Source organism: Leguminivora glycinivorella, chromosome 4 (genome assembly GCF_023078275.1).
Source record: "Leguminivora glycinivorella isolate SPB_JAAS2020 chromosome 4, LegGlyc_1.1, whole genome shotgun sequence".
Taxonomy (NCBI): domain Eukaryota; kingdom Metazoa; phylum Arthropoda; class Insecta; order Lepidoptera; family Tortricidae; genus Leguminivora; species Leguminivora glycinivorella.
Genome location: NC_062974.1, coordinates 11072371 through 11089343, shown reverse-complemented (window position 1 = coordinate 11089343; position 16973 = coordinate 11072371). Strand labels below are relative to the sequence as shown.

The window sequence follows — 16973 nt, the reverse complement described above, 5'->3', positions numbered from 1 at the left end:
TATGACATGACATCTAGGTATTTAGCCATTTAAAAGAAACTACAAGGGGCTTTACAGACGTAGCGACTGCAACTGGTACAGGGCCCAAGCCATAATTTAAAATTATATTGTGATTTTTATATGTATTTGTGGTTTATTTAATACTAAGTATGAGTTTCAACATTTTCAACTCAAGGAACTGTAATTAAGAAAAGGGACTCGGAAATTGGGTAAGATCAAGAGTCTGATGCAGATGCCGATGGCAGTATTGGATAAGATAAGATATGCGTCGATATTCCCTGTCTTTCTTTGTGTCTCTGACATGACTGCTGCTAGCTGTACTCTATTCATTAGGTTTTTATTTTATACACATACTTTATTTTTGTATCAAAATAAATGATAAATTGATAAAAAACCTAACGACCAAAAAGAATAAAGTACCTATCTGTTAGTCTTTAATACACACAGCACAGGCCTCCGAAGACCGGCAGGGCAATCATGGTCGCGCGATAAATGGTATAACATAGGGCCGTCCCTATCGCACTTACAAATAGTGTGATAGGGCTGATGTTTTATCATTTATCACGCGACCATAATAATTGTCTGCCTGGAGGTATCGGCCTTTAGCCCTTCACACACGTCTTTGAATAATGTTTGCGGGGATAGGCAGGCTGACGATTTTTAATCTAAGTATAGAAAAGTAACGCAAAATGTAGTGCAAAGTAATTTGAAATACACCTAGATAAACAATCAATTGAATAAGGAACGTTATCTACATATTTAGGTAAATTAAATTCACATGAGACATGAACAGAGAAGGAAAGCTAGATGATGCGTATTTTTTCTCTGTCTTCTTGTATGCTACCTTTTTTACAGTTTTAATTTCTCAAAGGAGGTCAGTAGTTGACTACAAACTCAAAATAACACTCTTGAAAAAAATTAAGGGTCACTGACCTTTCACAGTAAATTGAGGTAGTGTGAGTGAAGGGTGTTTGTGTGTGTAATGGGGTAATTTGACAGATTCTGAAAATTCTCCCTGCTCTACCCCCTCTTAAATACTTTCTATACTGATATTGAAAATTATAATTGGAATTTTGTATTTGATGACATGATATGTATAAATGATAAATTTGCAAAATTATTTAATATTTTAACGTACTATATTGACATTCATTTTCCTATAAAAAATATTTTAATTAAGAAAAACACACATGTGCCGTGGATCACAGAAAGTCTTTCTAAATTGATTACCAACTATAATGACTTAACAGTAATGAAACAACAATACCCGGACCATGATACTCTCGCGGAGTGCATCAGCTACCAAGCGGATCGAATTAAGTCAGAAACGCTGACCGCCCGCCGAGAATATTTCGAAAATCGTATTTTAAATAGCAAAAACCCATCGAAGGAAATGTGGCGTATAGTGAATGAGGAGTCCTCTGCAAAACCATCACAACACACTGTTTCACTTAGGGATGAACATGGACACGACTTGCCATCCAGCAAAATACCGGAAGAATTAAATAGGCACTTTCTAACAGTAACATCAAAGTATAAATTAAATATTAACAACTTGGAATCTATAAAGCACGTTAGGCAACATTTAAATAACAAAAATATACCGAATTTCATTTTGCCTAAAATCACACTTATAGACTTAAACCGCACCCTCAAGTCCATGGTAAAAACACGCCGGACACTAGATATCTATGATATTTCCTTAAACATACTCGAGTGTGTATGGCCAGTCGTCGCAGGGCTACTAGTAGAACTCATAAACACTATGTTCTCGTGCGGTGAGTACCCGGACGTACTGAAAAGCACTCGAGTATGTCCTGTCTATAAGGGAAAGGGTGACAAAACTGCTGTAGACAATTACAGGCCTATCACTATAGTTCCTAACATTTCTAAATTAATCGAATCTATTATATCAAATAGCTTAATGCATCACTTAGAGACAAATGACCTACTGACGGACAAACAATTTGCTTACAGAAAAAATAGATCCACCACAACAGCCGCATACGAAATATATGACTGCATAGCAACGGCGTTGGACGAAAAGGACAAACCGGCGGGTGTATTCTGCGACTTGTCCAAAGCCTTTGACGTTATAAACCATAACTTACTGTTAGAAAAGTTAGAAAACTATGGAATTGCAAATAACACTCGAAAACTATTCAAATCGTTCCTTGAAAACAGACGGCAGACAGTCGAGGTCAAAATAAAGGGCAAAAATGTTAAATCCGATGCAGGTATATTAGAACAAGGTATACCCCAAGGCTCAGCGCTCGGGAATTCCTTATTTTTGGTATTCATAAACGATCTCCCTTGCTCAGTTGCTGAAGGTAAGATGGTGCTATTCGCTGATGACACCACCGTGGTAGTGAAGGCGCAGACGTATTCGCAGCTCGAGGAAAAAATAGGAAACACGTGCAACCAACTGCATGACTGGTTCTCGGCAAACGGTCTCATCCTCAACGTCACAAAATCCAATATCATCCTTTTTTCGGCCAGTCCTTCAATGAATATTCCACAAATAAAATCGCAAATTCCAAGCTGTGATTCGTGCAAATTCCTTGGATTTACCGTTGACGCAAGACTAAAATGGAAAGAACACATAAATAAGCTATGCGAAAGGCTTAGTAGTGCTATATTTGCGATGCGTAAACTCAAGCCAATTATTTCAAAAAAGTCACTACTCCAAATCTATTACTCATATTTCCAATCACTCATGGCGTACGGTATTATCTTATACGGAAATTGTACAGAATCAAACAGGGTGTTTATCTTACAGAAAAAAGCCCTACGTGTACTAGCAGGTGTACATCCCAGACACCCCTGTCGACAGCTCTTCAAGGAATATAATATAATGACGCACTACTCCCTCTATGTATATGAAATTATCATGTTCACACGCCGAAATATCGACTCATTTAAACGCATAAACATGCCTGGCAGAATAACCCGCCAGACCGGCCGATTACAGTCCGTGCCGCGGCGCCTTGCGTTGCTCGACAAAAACCCACGCGTAATAGGCCCGTCGTTTTACGAACGTCTACCCGCCACTCTCAGAAATGAAACATCGGATGATGTATTTGGGCGTCGACTAAAGGAATTGTTATTGAACAAAACGCTTTATTCTGTCAAAGAATATAAAGAATAAAATATGTACAATTATTTATTTTCATTTTAAATAAAATATATATGTAACTTTGATTGACATTACCTAGGAGGTCCTAGCCGAATATAGTTATACTCGTAGTTATTTGTCACTTTTGATATATGATAGGTATTTTGTTGTATATTTTTTATATTTTTTATTTTTTCCTGTATACTTAATTTTACTACTGACATCGAATGATTTAGATTTTAGACCATTATTATAATTTATTATTATTTTGATATTGTGTAATGACGATCTTTTTGTGAATGCATTTTATTTTATTGACATGTAAAATTTAATGTACATTTTCAATGAGAAATAAATTAATCTAATCTAATCTAATCTAATCTATAACTTTGATCTAGAAACTTTTTTTCTATTCTCAACCATTATCTAGGTATAAGCTCCTAAAAACTGTTAATTTTTTAAAAATCGTTTTCCCCCCCACTTTTTAACCGCCTTCCAAATCTCAAAGGAAGGGGTTATCAAGTCGTCTGTATGATTTTTTTTTTTTTTTTTTAATGTTTGTTCCTCGATATCTCCGTCGTTACTAGACCGATTTTGAAAATTTTTTTTTTTTGATTGAATGTATATGCATACAGATTGGTCCCATTTTTCTCAGAACCCAGTTCTGATGATGGGATCCTGGAGAAATCGAGGGAACTCCTCAAATCTGAAAGGCATACATATGGTGATTTTTGTGTTTTTAAAGGAACAGCATGCATTTACGTACGGAACAGTGACATTTGGTGCAGTGGAACTCCTGATGATGGTCAGAATGGAACTCCTCAAATCTGAACGGCACACTTATAGTGACTTTGGTATTTTTATAAGAACAGTATGCACTTACGTCCAGAACAGTGATATTTGGTGCAGTGGAATTGCTGATGATGGTCAGAACGGAACTCCTCAAATCTGAACGGCACACTTATAGTGACTTTGGTATTTTTATAAGAACAGCATGCACTTACGTCCAGAACAGTGACATTTGGTGCAGTGGAACTGCTGATGAAGAGTGAGCCACCCCTGGTTAGAGTTCCGTTCTGATAATCATTCTCATCTGTAAGTACTTCAGAATCATCCAGATTTCAAAATTGGTTCAGAAATGACGGAGATATCGAATAACAAACATTAAAAAATATACAGACGAATTGATAACATAATCCAACATTTGAAAGTATTTATCACCAGAATCCCAAAGGAAGGCGGTTTTTTTTTTCTTAAAAATTATTGCTTCATACATTGCTTCATATCTTGAAAAATATTTATCTTAGACAAAAGTTTTCTTAAAAAATCTTGTAGATCATTCAAATACCTTTCATAATATGTGTACATATGCTTCTGGGTCATGTATAGGGAATGCAAACCGGTAAACCGGTTTACCGGTTTCCCGGTAATTTTGCCAAATTTGGGTTCGGTAAATTACCGGTAAATATACTCAAAAACCGGTTTTTTACCGAAATTTTAATTTACTTAAAAATTACTACAAAAAGCACTTCTGTCGCTGTTTCTTCGTAAATAAACACTTGTAGATACTTCTGGTAATCACTTTATTTAGTAAGAATTCGTTTTCTACATGAAAACGTTTATTTTTTGTATGTATATATTGTGGTATTGAAAACATGTCTGTTATATCTCACCCAATGTAATACGTCGACAGTCAATACGCGCGAGAGGGATGACTGATTGTCGTTTCATAAACGTACCTAAGTACAATATGTCTGCCGACATGTTTCGTGGCATATGGAGAGTATGGAGATCCATCATCAGGCATGAGCTCTTGCAGCGGCTAGAGTCCGTGCATTGTTGCCTGCACTGTGCGTGCCTGCATAGTCGGTTCCAAGATAAAAAAAACCTGATTTCTTTAAAACCAACAAGTTTGGATTGTGGATAATCAGTTCACTATCCACAGTTGGGTTTATAAACTCCAAATTTAGACCCCGAATGAAGGATAAGACCATTAATTCACTCATTGTTATTTAAATACTAGCTTTTACCCGCGGCTTCGCCCGCGTAATAAAAGTGTTCATTAAGATTTTCATTTGGATCCGTAGGGACCGTAGGTTTCTCTGTAGGTATATTTATCTGCGATTATTTCGATTGCACATAATACTTTTGCTTGCAATGATTGTAGAAATATTACACATCGACCACAGCGTAGGTAATTCTATATACGCTGGGGAAACCTTTATAAACATCCCACATAGCCCGTATTTCGACACTATGATCGGTGGGTAAAAAGTACTTTTTTCTATTATCCCTTACAATTTTTTACATTTTGCTTATACTTATCGCAAACGTAATCTTCAAGCAAGCAAACAACGATCGTCTTAGAGCACATTGATTGTAAGAGACCGCCGACCGATTATCCGTATCCCGCTAACGATACCCATATTATCCGTATCCGTATCCGTATCGCTATCGCTATCGCTATCCCTATCGCTATCCGTATCGCTATCCCTATCCCTATCGCTTTCCCTATCGCTATCCCTATCGCTATCCCTATCCCTATCCCTATCCCTTATCAAGATGTTTAATGATATAACACTTTAAGTTCTCGCGCTTTGTACACATATTTAAAGTCACATACAGGTCGAACGCGATTAATTAACATTATTTTTACCTTTTTTCCCAACGTTTCGGCCAGGTTGCACTGGCCGTGGTCGCGGAAGACTGACGTCCCAGCAAAATGTCACCGGAGATGTAAACAACACAAAACTACCCGATATTAATTTATATAAATGTTCGGGGTAGACAAATAAATATAATCTACCCGCTTTTAGTTAATGTTTATTTCCCACCATGTTTATTTTAAAGGTAAAAATAATGTTAATTAATCGCGTTCGACCTGTATGTGACTTTAAATATATTTTTAATGATTTCTTATCAAGTGCTAAAATATAAAGTTTCATGGTTTTATCATTTAAAATTAAGAAATCCCATACAAACTTTCAACCTCTTTTTCAACCCCTTCATCCCTTTTTTCGAAATAAAAAGTAGCCTATGTTCTGTCTCAGGGTCTAAAGATTGTCTGTTCCAAATTTCATCAAAATCAGTTGCGTGGTTTAAGCGGGAAAGCGTAACAGACAGACAGACAGACAGACAGACAGACAGACAGACAGACAGACAGACAGAGTTACTTTCGCATTTATAATATTAAGTATGGATTTTCTGAAGTTGGGTGTAGAGGATAGAAAGGATCTCATCTGTCCATCTTGCGACCTCTGGATCGTTAGCCATCAACCTTGCCAGTAATGATTAGTTGCTCAAGGTTGTGGCCTTTTTCCCTCCAAAAACTCCAAAATTCTACGTAAATAGATGGTTGATAACCTGGTGTTGATTTTCAATTCGCGTAAGATAGACACATTTGTACGGAAGGCAATTCAGGATATTTGCAAAATCTTCATCTAGCACCACATCTCGAAAACGTCAATGCGGTTGCAGCCTTTTTCAGACTAGATGAAAATGGAGAAGACTAGAGCGTAAACCAATCCGGTTTTGGTTTTTCTAGAGACATGCTGTTCTCAGGAACCAAGACTTATGGAGATAATCCTTGTAGCTAGGAATCTTTTGGCCATTCCTATGCGTATTCTGATTTTTTTTTTCAAAAGAACCGATATTGTCGATGTTTGCGCCGAAGTATATGAAGTCATCTACTGTTACTGGCCTAAGAGCATCTGTGTGTTGTATCTACCTACCACAATCCACCACCATGGTGCTTGGTTTTTACTGTGGTTAATCTTGAGATGCATTTCCAGACTGATGCGTTCCATTTTACCAGTGCTGTCAACCATTTCCTCTTCATTGGCGGCCAGAAAACTGGTGTTATCTGCCTATCGAAGATTCGTTATTTTGGTGAGCACCAATGATGATTCTTCCCTCCCAGCTTCCGCAGGCTCTTGTGATGACATATTCACCGAAGGCAGGTGACGGGTAATCTTATCAACACCTTTTGCAAAAGTAAAAGGGCTCGAAGGTTCTCTGCTAATTCAGTTTCCTTTTTCAACGGAATTTCAATTCAATGAAAGCTACCAAATGCTTGATGACAAAACGATGCAGTCAAAGGCTTTGCTATAGTCGATGAAGCAGAGGATCATCGAAGTACTGAATTGCCCTTTGTCCTTGACGAAACTTGCCTGTTTTTGCGGGATCTGCCAGTCCAGCATGTGACATAACCTGCTGTGTAACACAGCACGTTTCTGGTGGGATATAAGAACCAGGGTCCTGTAGTTGTCCTTTACGCAATTACAAATACGTGATACTTATATGAATAATCTATGATGATTTCTAGTGTCTTTGTTGATTTTATCGAAGATGAGTGCTAATTGTAAGATTTAGTATCTAAAACGTATTAATTTTTTGTAACAAAGTCCTAAAACCTGCTTTTTTCAAGATTTCATTAATCATATTTGTCTTTTGAAAGTGGTAGTTTAATGAACACTACTAAAAAAACTACTTAATTATCGATTTTGACGGAAAATATTGATTTTTCATGAAATAAAATCAAAACCGGGAAATTACCGGTTTACCGGTTTTTGCGACGCTATGTCGGTAAATTACCGGTTTTGAAAAACGACCGGTAATTGCATTCCCTAGTCATGTACCGTTGAATAATTATACGACTTTAAAACGAAATGAAACAACAAATGTATGTGATAAACGTGTAAAATATGTATTTGATGAACATGATTGTATTATGATGCTGTATAAATGCATTCACACAACAGGTAACAATACAATTCTTCCGGAGCAGCTGGTACTTTGGTTTGCACAGGAATCAGTAAGTTGTTTTCGTTCCGTGCTATCCCCATTCATCATCCTCCTTGCGTTATCCCGGCATTTGCCACGGCTCATGGGAGCCTGGGGTCCACTTTGACAACTAATCCCAAGATTTGGCGTAGGCACTAGTTTTACGAAAGCGACTGCCTTCTTACTTTCAATACAATACAATACAATAATTTATTAATAACACCAGTGTTACATGTCAACATCTTATAGTAGTACATTGTAGGTACTTAATTGTAGGTAAAACATTAAATTACATTTTACATTTCGCACAATTCACTTCCAATTCACTTGCAATTTCCAACCCGAAGGGTAACTAGGACTTATTGGAATTAGTCCGGTTTCCTCACGATGTTTTCCTTCACCGAAAAGCGACTGGCAAATATCAAATGACATTTCGCACATAAGTTCAGAAAAAAGTCATTGGTATATTAGCGAGGGAGGTAAAAAAAGTGTGGAATACTAATACAACTAACTAACTTAGTTTCGGAGGTAAAAACAGCTTAAGTTACAATTATGTCCTAACTCTTAAAAAGTTTTCTACTACTATTCTACTTTAAATCAAATTTTAACGTAAAAAAAAAGGTTTTTACTTGACGAATACTGGACCAAGTGCGTTAAAATACTCGTATACTGGATCAAGTACTCTTAGATCATAAACTGTTATAAATTTGAAATTCTCATGAATGCAGAAATAACCTCATTGATTTCGTTAAAACAAATCCGAATTTTTATGTTATTACGTGAACAAATATGTTAGTTATGTTACTTTGTACCTTTGAACGGCTCTCCTCTGCAAAATCATGAGTTTGCACTTGTCTCGGTACCCTTAGGAGGTATGGATATAACTTACACGTGTTTTAATTTACTCGCTGCCTCTTTGGGCGGGATAATACTAATCGGTCTTCTTTGTTTGTTTGAAATGCTGTCGGTCTCACACCTTACTACTGTCAACACTGCAATTCTCTAACCTTGTGTTACTGTGTTTGTTGTCCCAAATAAATCAAACAAATTGAAACTGTTTCTTCCATGTCATCTGGATCAGATGTGACAACTATATCTTAGACAATTATCCTCCCCGCCGTTATCATCAGTGTCTTCCTCTATCCTGGGGGTGTCGTTGACTTTCGATCCGGAGGTTGCGGGTTCGAACCCGGCTCGTACCAATGACTTTTTTCTGAACTTATGTGCGAAATGTCATTTGTATTTGCCAGTCGCTTTTCGGTGAAGGAAAACATCGTGAGGAAACCGGACTAATTCCAATGAGTCCTAGTTACCCTTTGGGTTGGAAAGTCAGATGGCAGTCGCTTTCGTAAAACTAGTGCCTACGCCAAATCTTGGGATTAGTTGTCAAAGTGGACCCCAGGCTCCCATGAGCCGTGGCAAATGCCGGGATAACGCAAGGAGGATGATGAATGGGGATGGGCACGGAACGAAAGCAACTTACTGATTCCTGTATAAACCAAAGTACCAGCTGCTCCGGAAGAACTACTGAAGTTAATATTTTGCCGGTGCACTACAGATTGTAGTAGTGGTAGATGTGGGTATGACAAGGCCTTTATGTACAGCTAATTGTATTGTTACCTGTCGTGTGAATGAATTTATACAGCATCGTAATACAATCATGTTCATGAAATACATATTTTACACGTTTATCACATACATTTGTTGTTTCATTTCGTTTTAAAGTCGTATAATTATTCAACGGTACATGACCCAGAAGCATATGTACACATATTATGAAAGGTATTTGAATGATCTACAAGATTTTTTAAGAAAACTTTTGTCTAAGATAAATATTTTTCAAGATATGGAGCAATGTATGAAGCAAAAAGTGGGGGGGAAAACGATTTTTAAAAAATTAACAGTTTTTAGGAGCTCATACCTAGATAATGGTTGAGAATAGAAAAAAAGTTTCTAGATCAAAGTTATAGAGAATTTTATAAGCTTTCAAGGTGTAGTAAACCAAAATTTCGTATGACGCATAGTTTTTGAAATATGAGCAAAAAACCAAAAAATGGGACCTTTTTTCATCCCCCCCTCTTCGAGCTCACGTCCAAAGTCCGAGGACTTTTAGTATGTATGTCTCCTGACTACCCCTAACAACATCCCGTAGTGAAACTTTCTGCTTTCGGCCATTCCATCTAGAATCGTTCGTTGACCAAGCTACTAAGCAAGAACCGGCGAACGATACCGGCGAGCCTTGTTCCTGAGCATGCCTGCCGCCATCACTTTTCCTTTAGTCACCTTATACGACACCCACGGGATGAAATGGGGTGGGCACTTCTTTTCCGATGCCGGCACCATACGGCACATATGATTTGTGATTTACCTAGGTATTAATGGAATGAGCCAAACTTTGAAGTGTGATTACCACCGAATTAAATAGAGCAGAACAGCGCCATCTTCATCGATCTTTTAGTTTTACAAACAGTTTTGTAATTGTTTAAAACTTTCGTTCACTTGTACAGAACGATAAGGGGATTAGGAATAAAGCAGTAGCAGATAAGACATTTTATGAGATCACTTCAAACATTCCACGAACTGACGTTGTATGTGGAGTGTCCATATTCTGATGTCAATTGTGTCGGAGCCTAGTCAAAGGTCCATCTTTGTTACTTAATATAAGGACGAGATTTGCTTATATTTTTATACGAATAACCTGTCGAAGCATCCTTGTGGTAATCGACTAAGTGGGCTTTTTGTTGGCGTTACCCAATAATTGTGTAATTTAATTATGTATGCATTATATTATTGCCAATATATACTCGTCGATTTCCATTGACTTGTTAATATTGAGACAATTGATCACCATATCTTACCTATATTGAGAAAAAAAGAGTATGTAAGTGCGAGATGCGAAACGCAATCATGCTATCAGCGCCATCTAGTGGCCGTTATATTTTGATGCTACGAATAGGTAACTTATTCATCTTATTATTCTTGTTTCTATCTTTATATTTATTTTCCCTTTATTATCTATCACCTGTTTCTTGAGTTGTCTATGATTGTAGAAATGTCGGTTAGATTTATTTTCGTTTACCATATCGAAACATTCCAACCAAAGTTTCATTCCATTCGGAATCGATTTCAGGAACGTAGTAATATATAATAATATATAGATCTTATATTATGTATATGTACATGTAGGTATAAGAAATTTTACTTGAATGACGAATAAATGACGCCACATCCAAACAATCACCAAACCAGATTCCATGTATGAGCAAGCATTTAGTAGGAAGGAAAGAGAAATAATTTACGTAAAGGGAAACAAAATGGAATTCATGCCGTCACACTGAATGAAAGTTGTGTTTCTGACGCATTTGTTCAATAGGATTGGGATATCCTATGCTCGTTGACGTTTCAAGTGAGCAAGTAGGTACGTCACCACGAGACCACTTAAAACAATTTGCCCCATCACTTTATTGTACGCCATTAGGTACATGTATGTATATTACAAGTCCCCCGCCGTGTCTATCGATTATGTTCACGATAGACTCAACTAGGATAGGTACTATCAACTGCAAAGTGCATGGCGAATTTATCAATGAATTCATTCATAATTTCTCCATGCAATTTTGCAGCTCACTGTACGTATACTGAACGTATTTTCATTCGGTTATCATCTGTAATTATTGAGGAAGATTGTGTACTATCTATATTTGGTAACTCTACTAAGGTTTTGTGTAGGTAACTCGTGCAAAGTCGTGGCGGGTCGTTTGTTGTGTAAATTTAAAAAAGTATGAAGGACATGTCATTGTCAGCCTATTCTTGGTGTGGGATTCCATCGTCTGTTACAATTTAGGCAGGGTCTGTTAGCGAGTATCATGTAGGCACAACACACAACAAGCAAATAGGAGTATAATAATATGGTTAGTGAGTCACATGCATTAGTTAATGATGACTTCAGATTGTTACTTAAGCATATTGATTGATACTAAAAAGTCGGATATCCTTATCCCTAAGCCCAGCCCAGTCCAGTGTTTGCAGTATAGAAATGATTTCATCTAAAATGTAACTTTCTTTATGATTGTGTAAAAAACTGAAAATAAATAACATGAACCAATGCAGGGTGACTATTTTTCATCAGTCAATCCAGCCAACCAGTTCCTTTGGTCAAGTACACATAGTCGAAACTTAATCCACACGTTTATTAATCCTTTGTTATATAAGACCACCAGCACATAGGCCGCGGGTCGTGCGGGTGCGGGACTAAGTGGTCGCTATTTGTTTGAGTCTGTGTAGGTTAAAGTTACTTAAGGTTGGTGGATAAATGTTCATTCTGTATTTAGATTACCTCTATTTTTCTAAAGACTCAATATAATTAATTTAATTTAAAAAATACTTATCTATGATTCCTGCGCTGCAAGCATTAGTTGGCCCAGTACACACAGATTTTTCTTTTGATTTAACAAATCTCAAGAGCAATAATAGCGAGTCACTCCGTATGGGAATTTTCATATAAGTGTCTGATTATAATTGCTAGTTTGATCGAAGATGAAGTTAATCGCGTTAATGATCGATAACAAGCGCGCTTTAAAACAAAACCGTAAAAATTAAAGAAACAAAACGGATAATCCTAAGCCCGAAAACAAGTTAGTAAACATAATAAGATAACCGAACCGCATGCAAGGAAAGCGTGTAGCGCTCTGTAGGAGCGGTGTCACGGGCTCGGGCACCGGGCACCGGGCACGGGGTTCACCTGGGCGAACTGCGGACAGAGCAGGGTGGTCCTTACATCGTCCTGCGCCTGCTGCGGCAGGTGCGGCTGCAGGCGCGCGGCGTGCGGCGGCGCGGCGGCGGCGGCCAGCACGTCGGGCTCGGCCAGCGCCGCCGCCAGGTCCACGCGCGGCGCCGACCCCGCCCCCGCACCCACCCCGGCCGCCCCCTCCGGCGCCGTGCCCAGACCAGAAAAGTAACGTTGCAAATCGGACAAGAATATTTGGCCACCTGCAAGGCGAAACCGGCATAGGGTGAGGGTGGAATCGCAAACGCCGAGCCGCATTTTGTATCTGAGAAATTTCTTGTTCAGATCCTTACGCGTGCTTTGAGTTTTTCGATACGATTTCTCATAAGTATATAAAATGCGGCTCGATGCTGAAAGATGTGATTCCACCCTAAAGTTCAACCACCCTGTATAACAACCGTATGGCTATTAAATAACTTTAAAATTTACCTCTTCTCACAAAATAAAGTTCGCGATAAACTAGTTTTAAATTTTATAATAGAGTGGTTGCTATGCATGGTGGCAGTATTATGCTACAAAGTAATACTCCATGCTATGGAGATCGACTCAATAAATAGATTTACAGAAGTATAGTTTGCACTGATGTCGTACAACTAACTAGATGGAGTTAAATAAAGATGAATAGGTATCAATGAGTTAAGGAAATTGAATCGTAAAATATTAAGCCTAAGCGCGACGTGAGCGGCGGCCATACATTGGAGCGAGACACAGCGATGGGACTTTTCATTCGCACGTATGGCCGCCGCTCACCGCTGTCGCGCTTAGACCAATGTCGAGGTTGGGCCGTTAGTGCAACACAGTCAGTCGTGTTTCGTTTGCTACAAAGTATTAGTCGAGTAATTAGCCTCGTATGTATGAGTATCGGTAGGTTAGATACTCACTACGCGGCTGGCCGGCGGCGGTGGGCGGCGTGGCGGCGCGCGGCGGGCGCGGCGGGCGCGGCGGGCGCGGCGGGCGCGGCGTCGCGCGGGCGCGCGGGCGCGGGGTGCGCGCCGCGCTGCCGCCGCGCGAGCTGCCGCCGCTGCCCGACGACCGCGACCCGCCCGTGCCGCTGCTGCTGTTGTTCCTGTGTACGCAAAATACTTATAAATATTGGGGACACCTTACACAGATCAACTTAGCCCCAAACTAAGCAAAGCTTGTACTATAGGTGCTAAGCGACGATATACATACTTAAATAGATAAATACATACTTATATACATAGAAAACATCCATGACTCGGGAACAAATATCTGTGTTCATCACACAAAAAAGTGCCCTTACCGGGATTCGAACCCAGGACCGCGGCATAGCAGGCTGGGTCACTACCGACTGAGCCAGACCGGTCTTCAAACTTACTAGGGCACTAGATCTACAACTTAGGCGAGTGCACCGAGACATCGCCGCGGCCTATCTTTCGACTCTCCGATATGATAGCACCCTTACTTGGGTGCGGGTGGGAAACACTTGTGAGTAGTAAAGCTCCGGCCTCTTGTATGGTCTCTAGATTTTGCGAGTCACCACAGTCTGCCTCGCTGGTCGCGTAAGTCCAGGCCGTGGCCTTACTGTTCACAAATATGATCACTAAAGGATTAAGAAGATAATATTCGTATTAAACTAACTAGTCAGACCATTATCTCGAAGATAAAGTACCTATTCCCACTCAATGGATTCTTAATGACAATTAACCTCTCAGGTTAAAAGCTATCTCCGTTGATAATAAACAGATGCACTTGAATGAGGGTATGGAAATGGACATTAACATGCATGAATGGCAATAAAGCTTATTTCACACAGCAACTTGGATAATATTTTTTTTTTATTAAGTATGAAAACAAAATCAGGACCTAATGTGTCCTGTTTTGACATAAACATTTGGGTATATTCACACTAATTAATTCATCACAATGTTACTCTGTGGCATTAATGGCTGGTTGGCAATTGCCACTAAACTGACAGTAAATTTTAAATAATCTGAGTAATTTGGTGAAAAATAAAAGAAGTTAGATGTTTTAAGTTACAAATCTTACAATAGCCTCGTAGCGCCCACCATACAAAAATTTTGCTAGGGAATTTTGATTCTTATTGTACTTGAGATTGAATTTTATTTCATTTGTTTGAAAAAATTTAGAAACAATAGAAATTATATTTTATTTGTTTACATGAAAGTTAAAATTTCATTGAAACCAAATGTACTTCAGAAAGTACATTGGGTGCCAAGAGGATAGTACAAGTCAAAATTAAATTAATATGCCTATTGTTGGCTATTCTATTTAATTTCATGTAGCTGTGAATTCAACTAAATGTATTGCATCATAGTAAGAATACAGGTCATAGAATATTCTTGTATCTAGAAATAAAAACATTGACATTCTTATCTATCTTTAGCTTTGGTACATCATTACAAAGTTAAGCTAACTACTTTCGAGGTAAAAGTTCAATGTCTTACCCCATAGTGCCTAGGAGAGAAGATAGTCCACCAATTTGTCCGACTCCGCCAAAAAGCTGCATGAGCTGTTGCTGAGACATGTTGTTAAGCAGGTTCTGCAGCTCGCCGTCCTGCGCACCACTGCCACTGCCACCTCCGCGTCCGCCAGATGTGGGCGGGTTGTTCAGTGCCTCATTGATGCGGCGGCACAGCTCATCATCTTTATCTGTCTTGGGCTCCTGGAAAATACGAATAACAGAGGAATCCATCTCGAACCTAACACATTCATTGCTACCCAACCATCTACACCAGACCACAAAATGTTTGTAATGCCAAATCCCATCTGTACAATTATTATTTTCATTAGCACATTCTGTGCCGAAAACCCGACTATCGGGAATTGGTAATAGGTAAGAGACAACAGTATAAGGTACAGTAATTCAACTAACCTGCATCCAAAAGAAATACTTCTTAGAAAATGACTTGAATTTCAAAACATACACTCGGCCAGTAGTGCATTCATTAACTCTTGCAAATTCGCAATCATCAGGAAAGATCAGCAGATCATCTTCTACTTCCCCAGTAGTACGGTCCTTCCAGCAGAAATGCATCAGGGAGTCTTCACCCTGGTAAACGTAAAGCAGGCCCTTCCTTTTGTCTGGGTGCACCATCCGACCTTTGAGGGTCATTCTACCGGCACGAAACTCTACTAGATGCTTATTTCCTCCGGAACTCCCTCCAAGAGCCGATGTGTTCCCAAACAATGCAGTAGCAGACATAGTTCTATAAAATAAAATACTTATAAGGATTGCCTGTCATATCTATGATACAAAATATACAAATTCAGGTTAAAACTTACAAATACTATTTACTGGCGTTTTCAATTCGAATACAAAGTAGATTCTAGGAGGAATGATACGACAAAATTTCACACGGGTAAAGAAAGATGCGTTGCATATCTTATGTCACTGTCATGTCATTATAATTACTTTTTAAACTTCAAATGGTAGTATTTTGGCCAGGTTTACTTGGATGGATTTTTGACGTGATAACGTCTAATAACTCGTTACTACGGGCAGTATGCACGAAAAAGATGACGTCATTGTCCCGTTTCCCAATATAGCTTAAGCGCCATCTATTGGCGTACGTAGGAACTAAGCGGCTGATCGATGCGCTCGGTATGGTTGTAGCGTGTGGCCTGAGTAAAGCACCACAGCTGCGACAGATGGCGCGCCCGTGTTTATTATTTTTGAGTGTTTGTAATTTAAAAACATGAAAGATTGCATTAAAATAAGCATCTTTTATAGAATGAAGTTGTTTGAAAAACCTACTTATTTAGGAGTTAGAGCAGTACGAAGTTGCGAATTTTCCCATAGTATTTACTAAGGCGCCAGAGACTTAATAAATTTATTTTATTTATTTAAAGCCTATACTGTGTCCCACTGCTGGGCAAAGGCCTCCCCCTTCGATTTCCACTCGTCCCGGTTATGAGCGATCTCCGGCCAGTCGCTGAGATACACGTCCAGGTCGTCCCGCCATCTCCGCCTGGGCCTGCCAGATCCCCGCCCGTCTTGCGGCACCCATACGGTGGCTATTTTAGCCCACCTCTGTGGGTGCATACGGCAGACATGGCCTGCCCAGTCCCATTTCAGTTTGGCGGGCTTAACCCCAACATCTGTAATGCGTGTTTTTGAGCGCAGCGTGGAGTTGCGGATTCGGTCAATCCGTTTTACTCCTAGGATGCTGCGCTCCATAGCTCTTTGGCAAACCTTCAATTTGGTCTTTTGCGCCTCGGTGAGTGACCACGTTTGAGCACCGTAGGTTAGGACGGGCAGGATGCACATGTCAACGAGTTTCCGTTTCAAGGTCAGAGGAAGGTCGC

At 39.2% G+C, this 16973-nt stretch overlaps 1 protein-coding gene across 1 annotated transcript in view; it reads right to left on the bottom strand.

Annotated features, from left to right (window-relative positions):
• LOC125225194 (proteasomal ubiquitin receptor ADRM1) overlaps window positions 1-16065 on the bottom strand; it is a 33184-nt gene extending 17119 nt beyond the window's left edge. Inside the window, exons 1-6 of the mRNA XM_048128788.1 lie at window positions 15951-16065; window positions 15541-15874; window positions 15113-15330; window positions 13677-13749; window positions 13565-13616; window positions 12639-12886 (exon numbers count right to left, since the gene is read on the bottom strand). Coding sequence (XP_047984745.1) covers window positions 12639-12886; window positions 13565-13616; window positions 13677-13749; window positions 15113-15330; window positions 15541-15870 — 921 coding nt within the window. The 5' untranslated portion in view covers window positions 15871-15874; window positions 15951-16065. The remainder of the gene's footprint in view (window positions 1-12638; window positions 12887-13564; window positions 13617-13676; window positions 13750-15112; window positions 15331-15540; window positions 15875-15950) is intronic.
• Window positions 16066-16973: the final 908 nt, after the last annotated feature.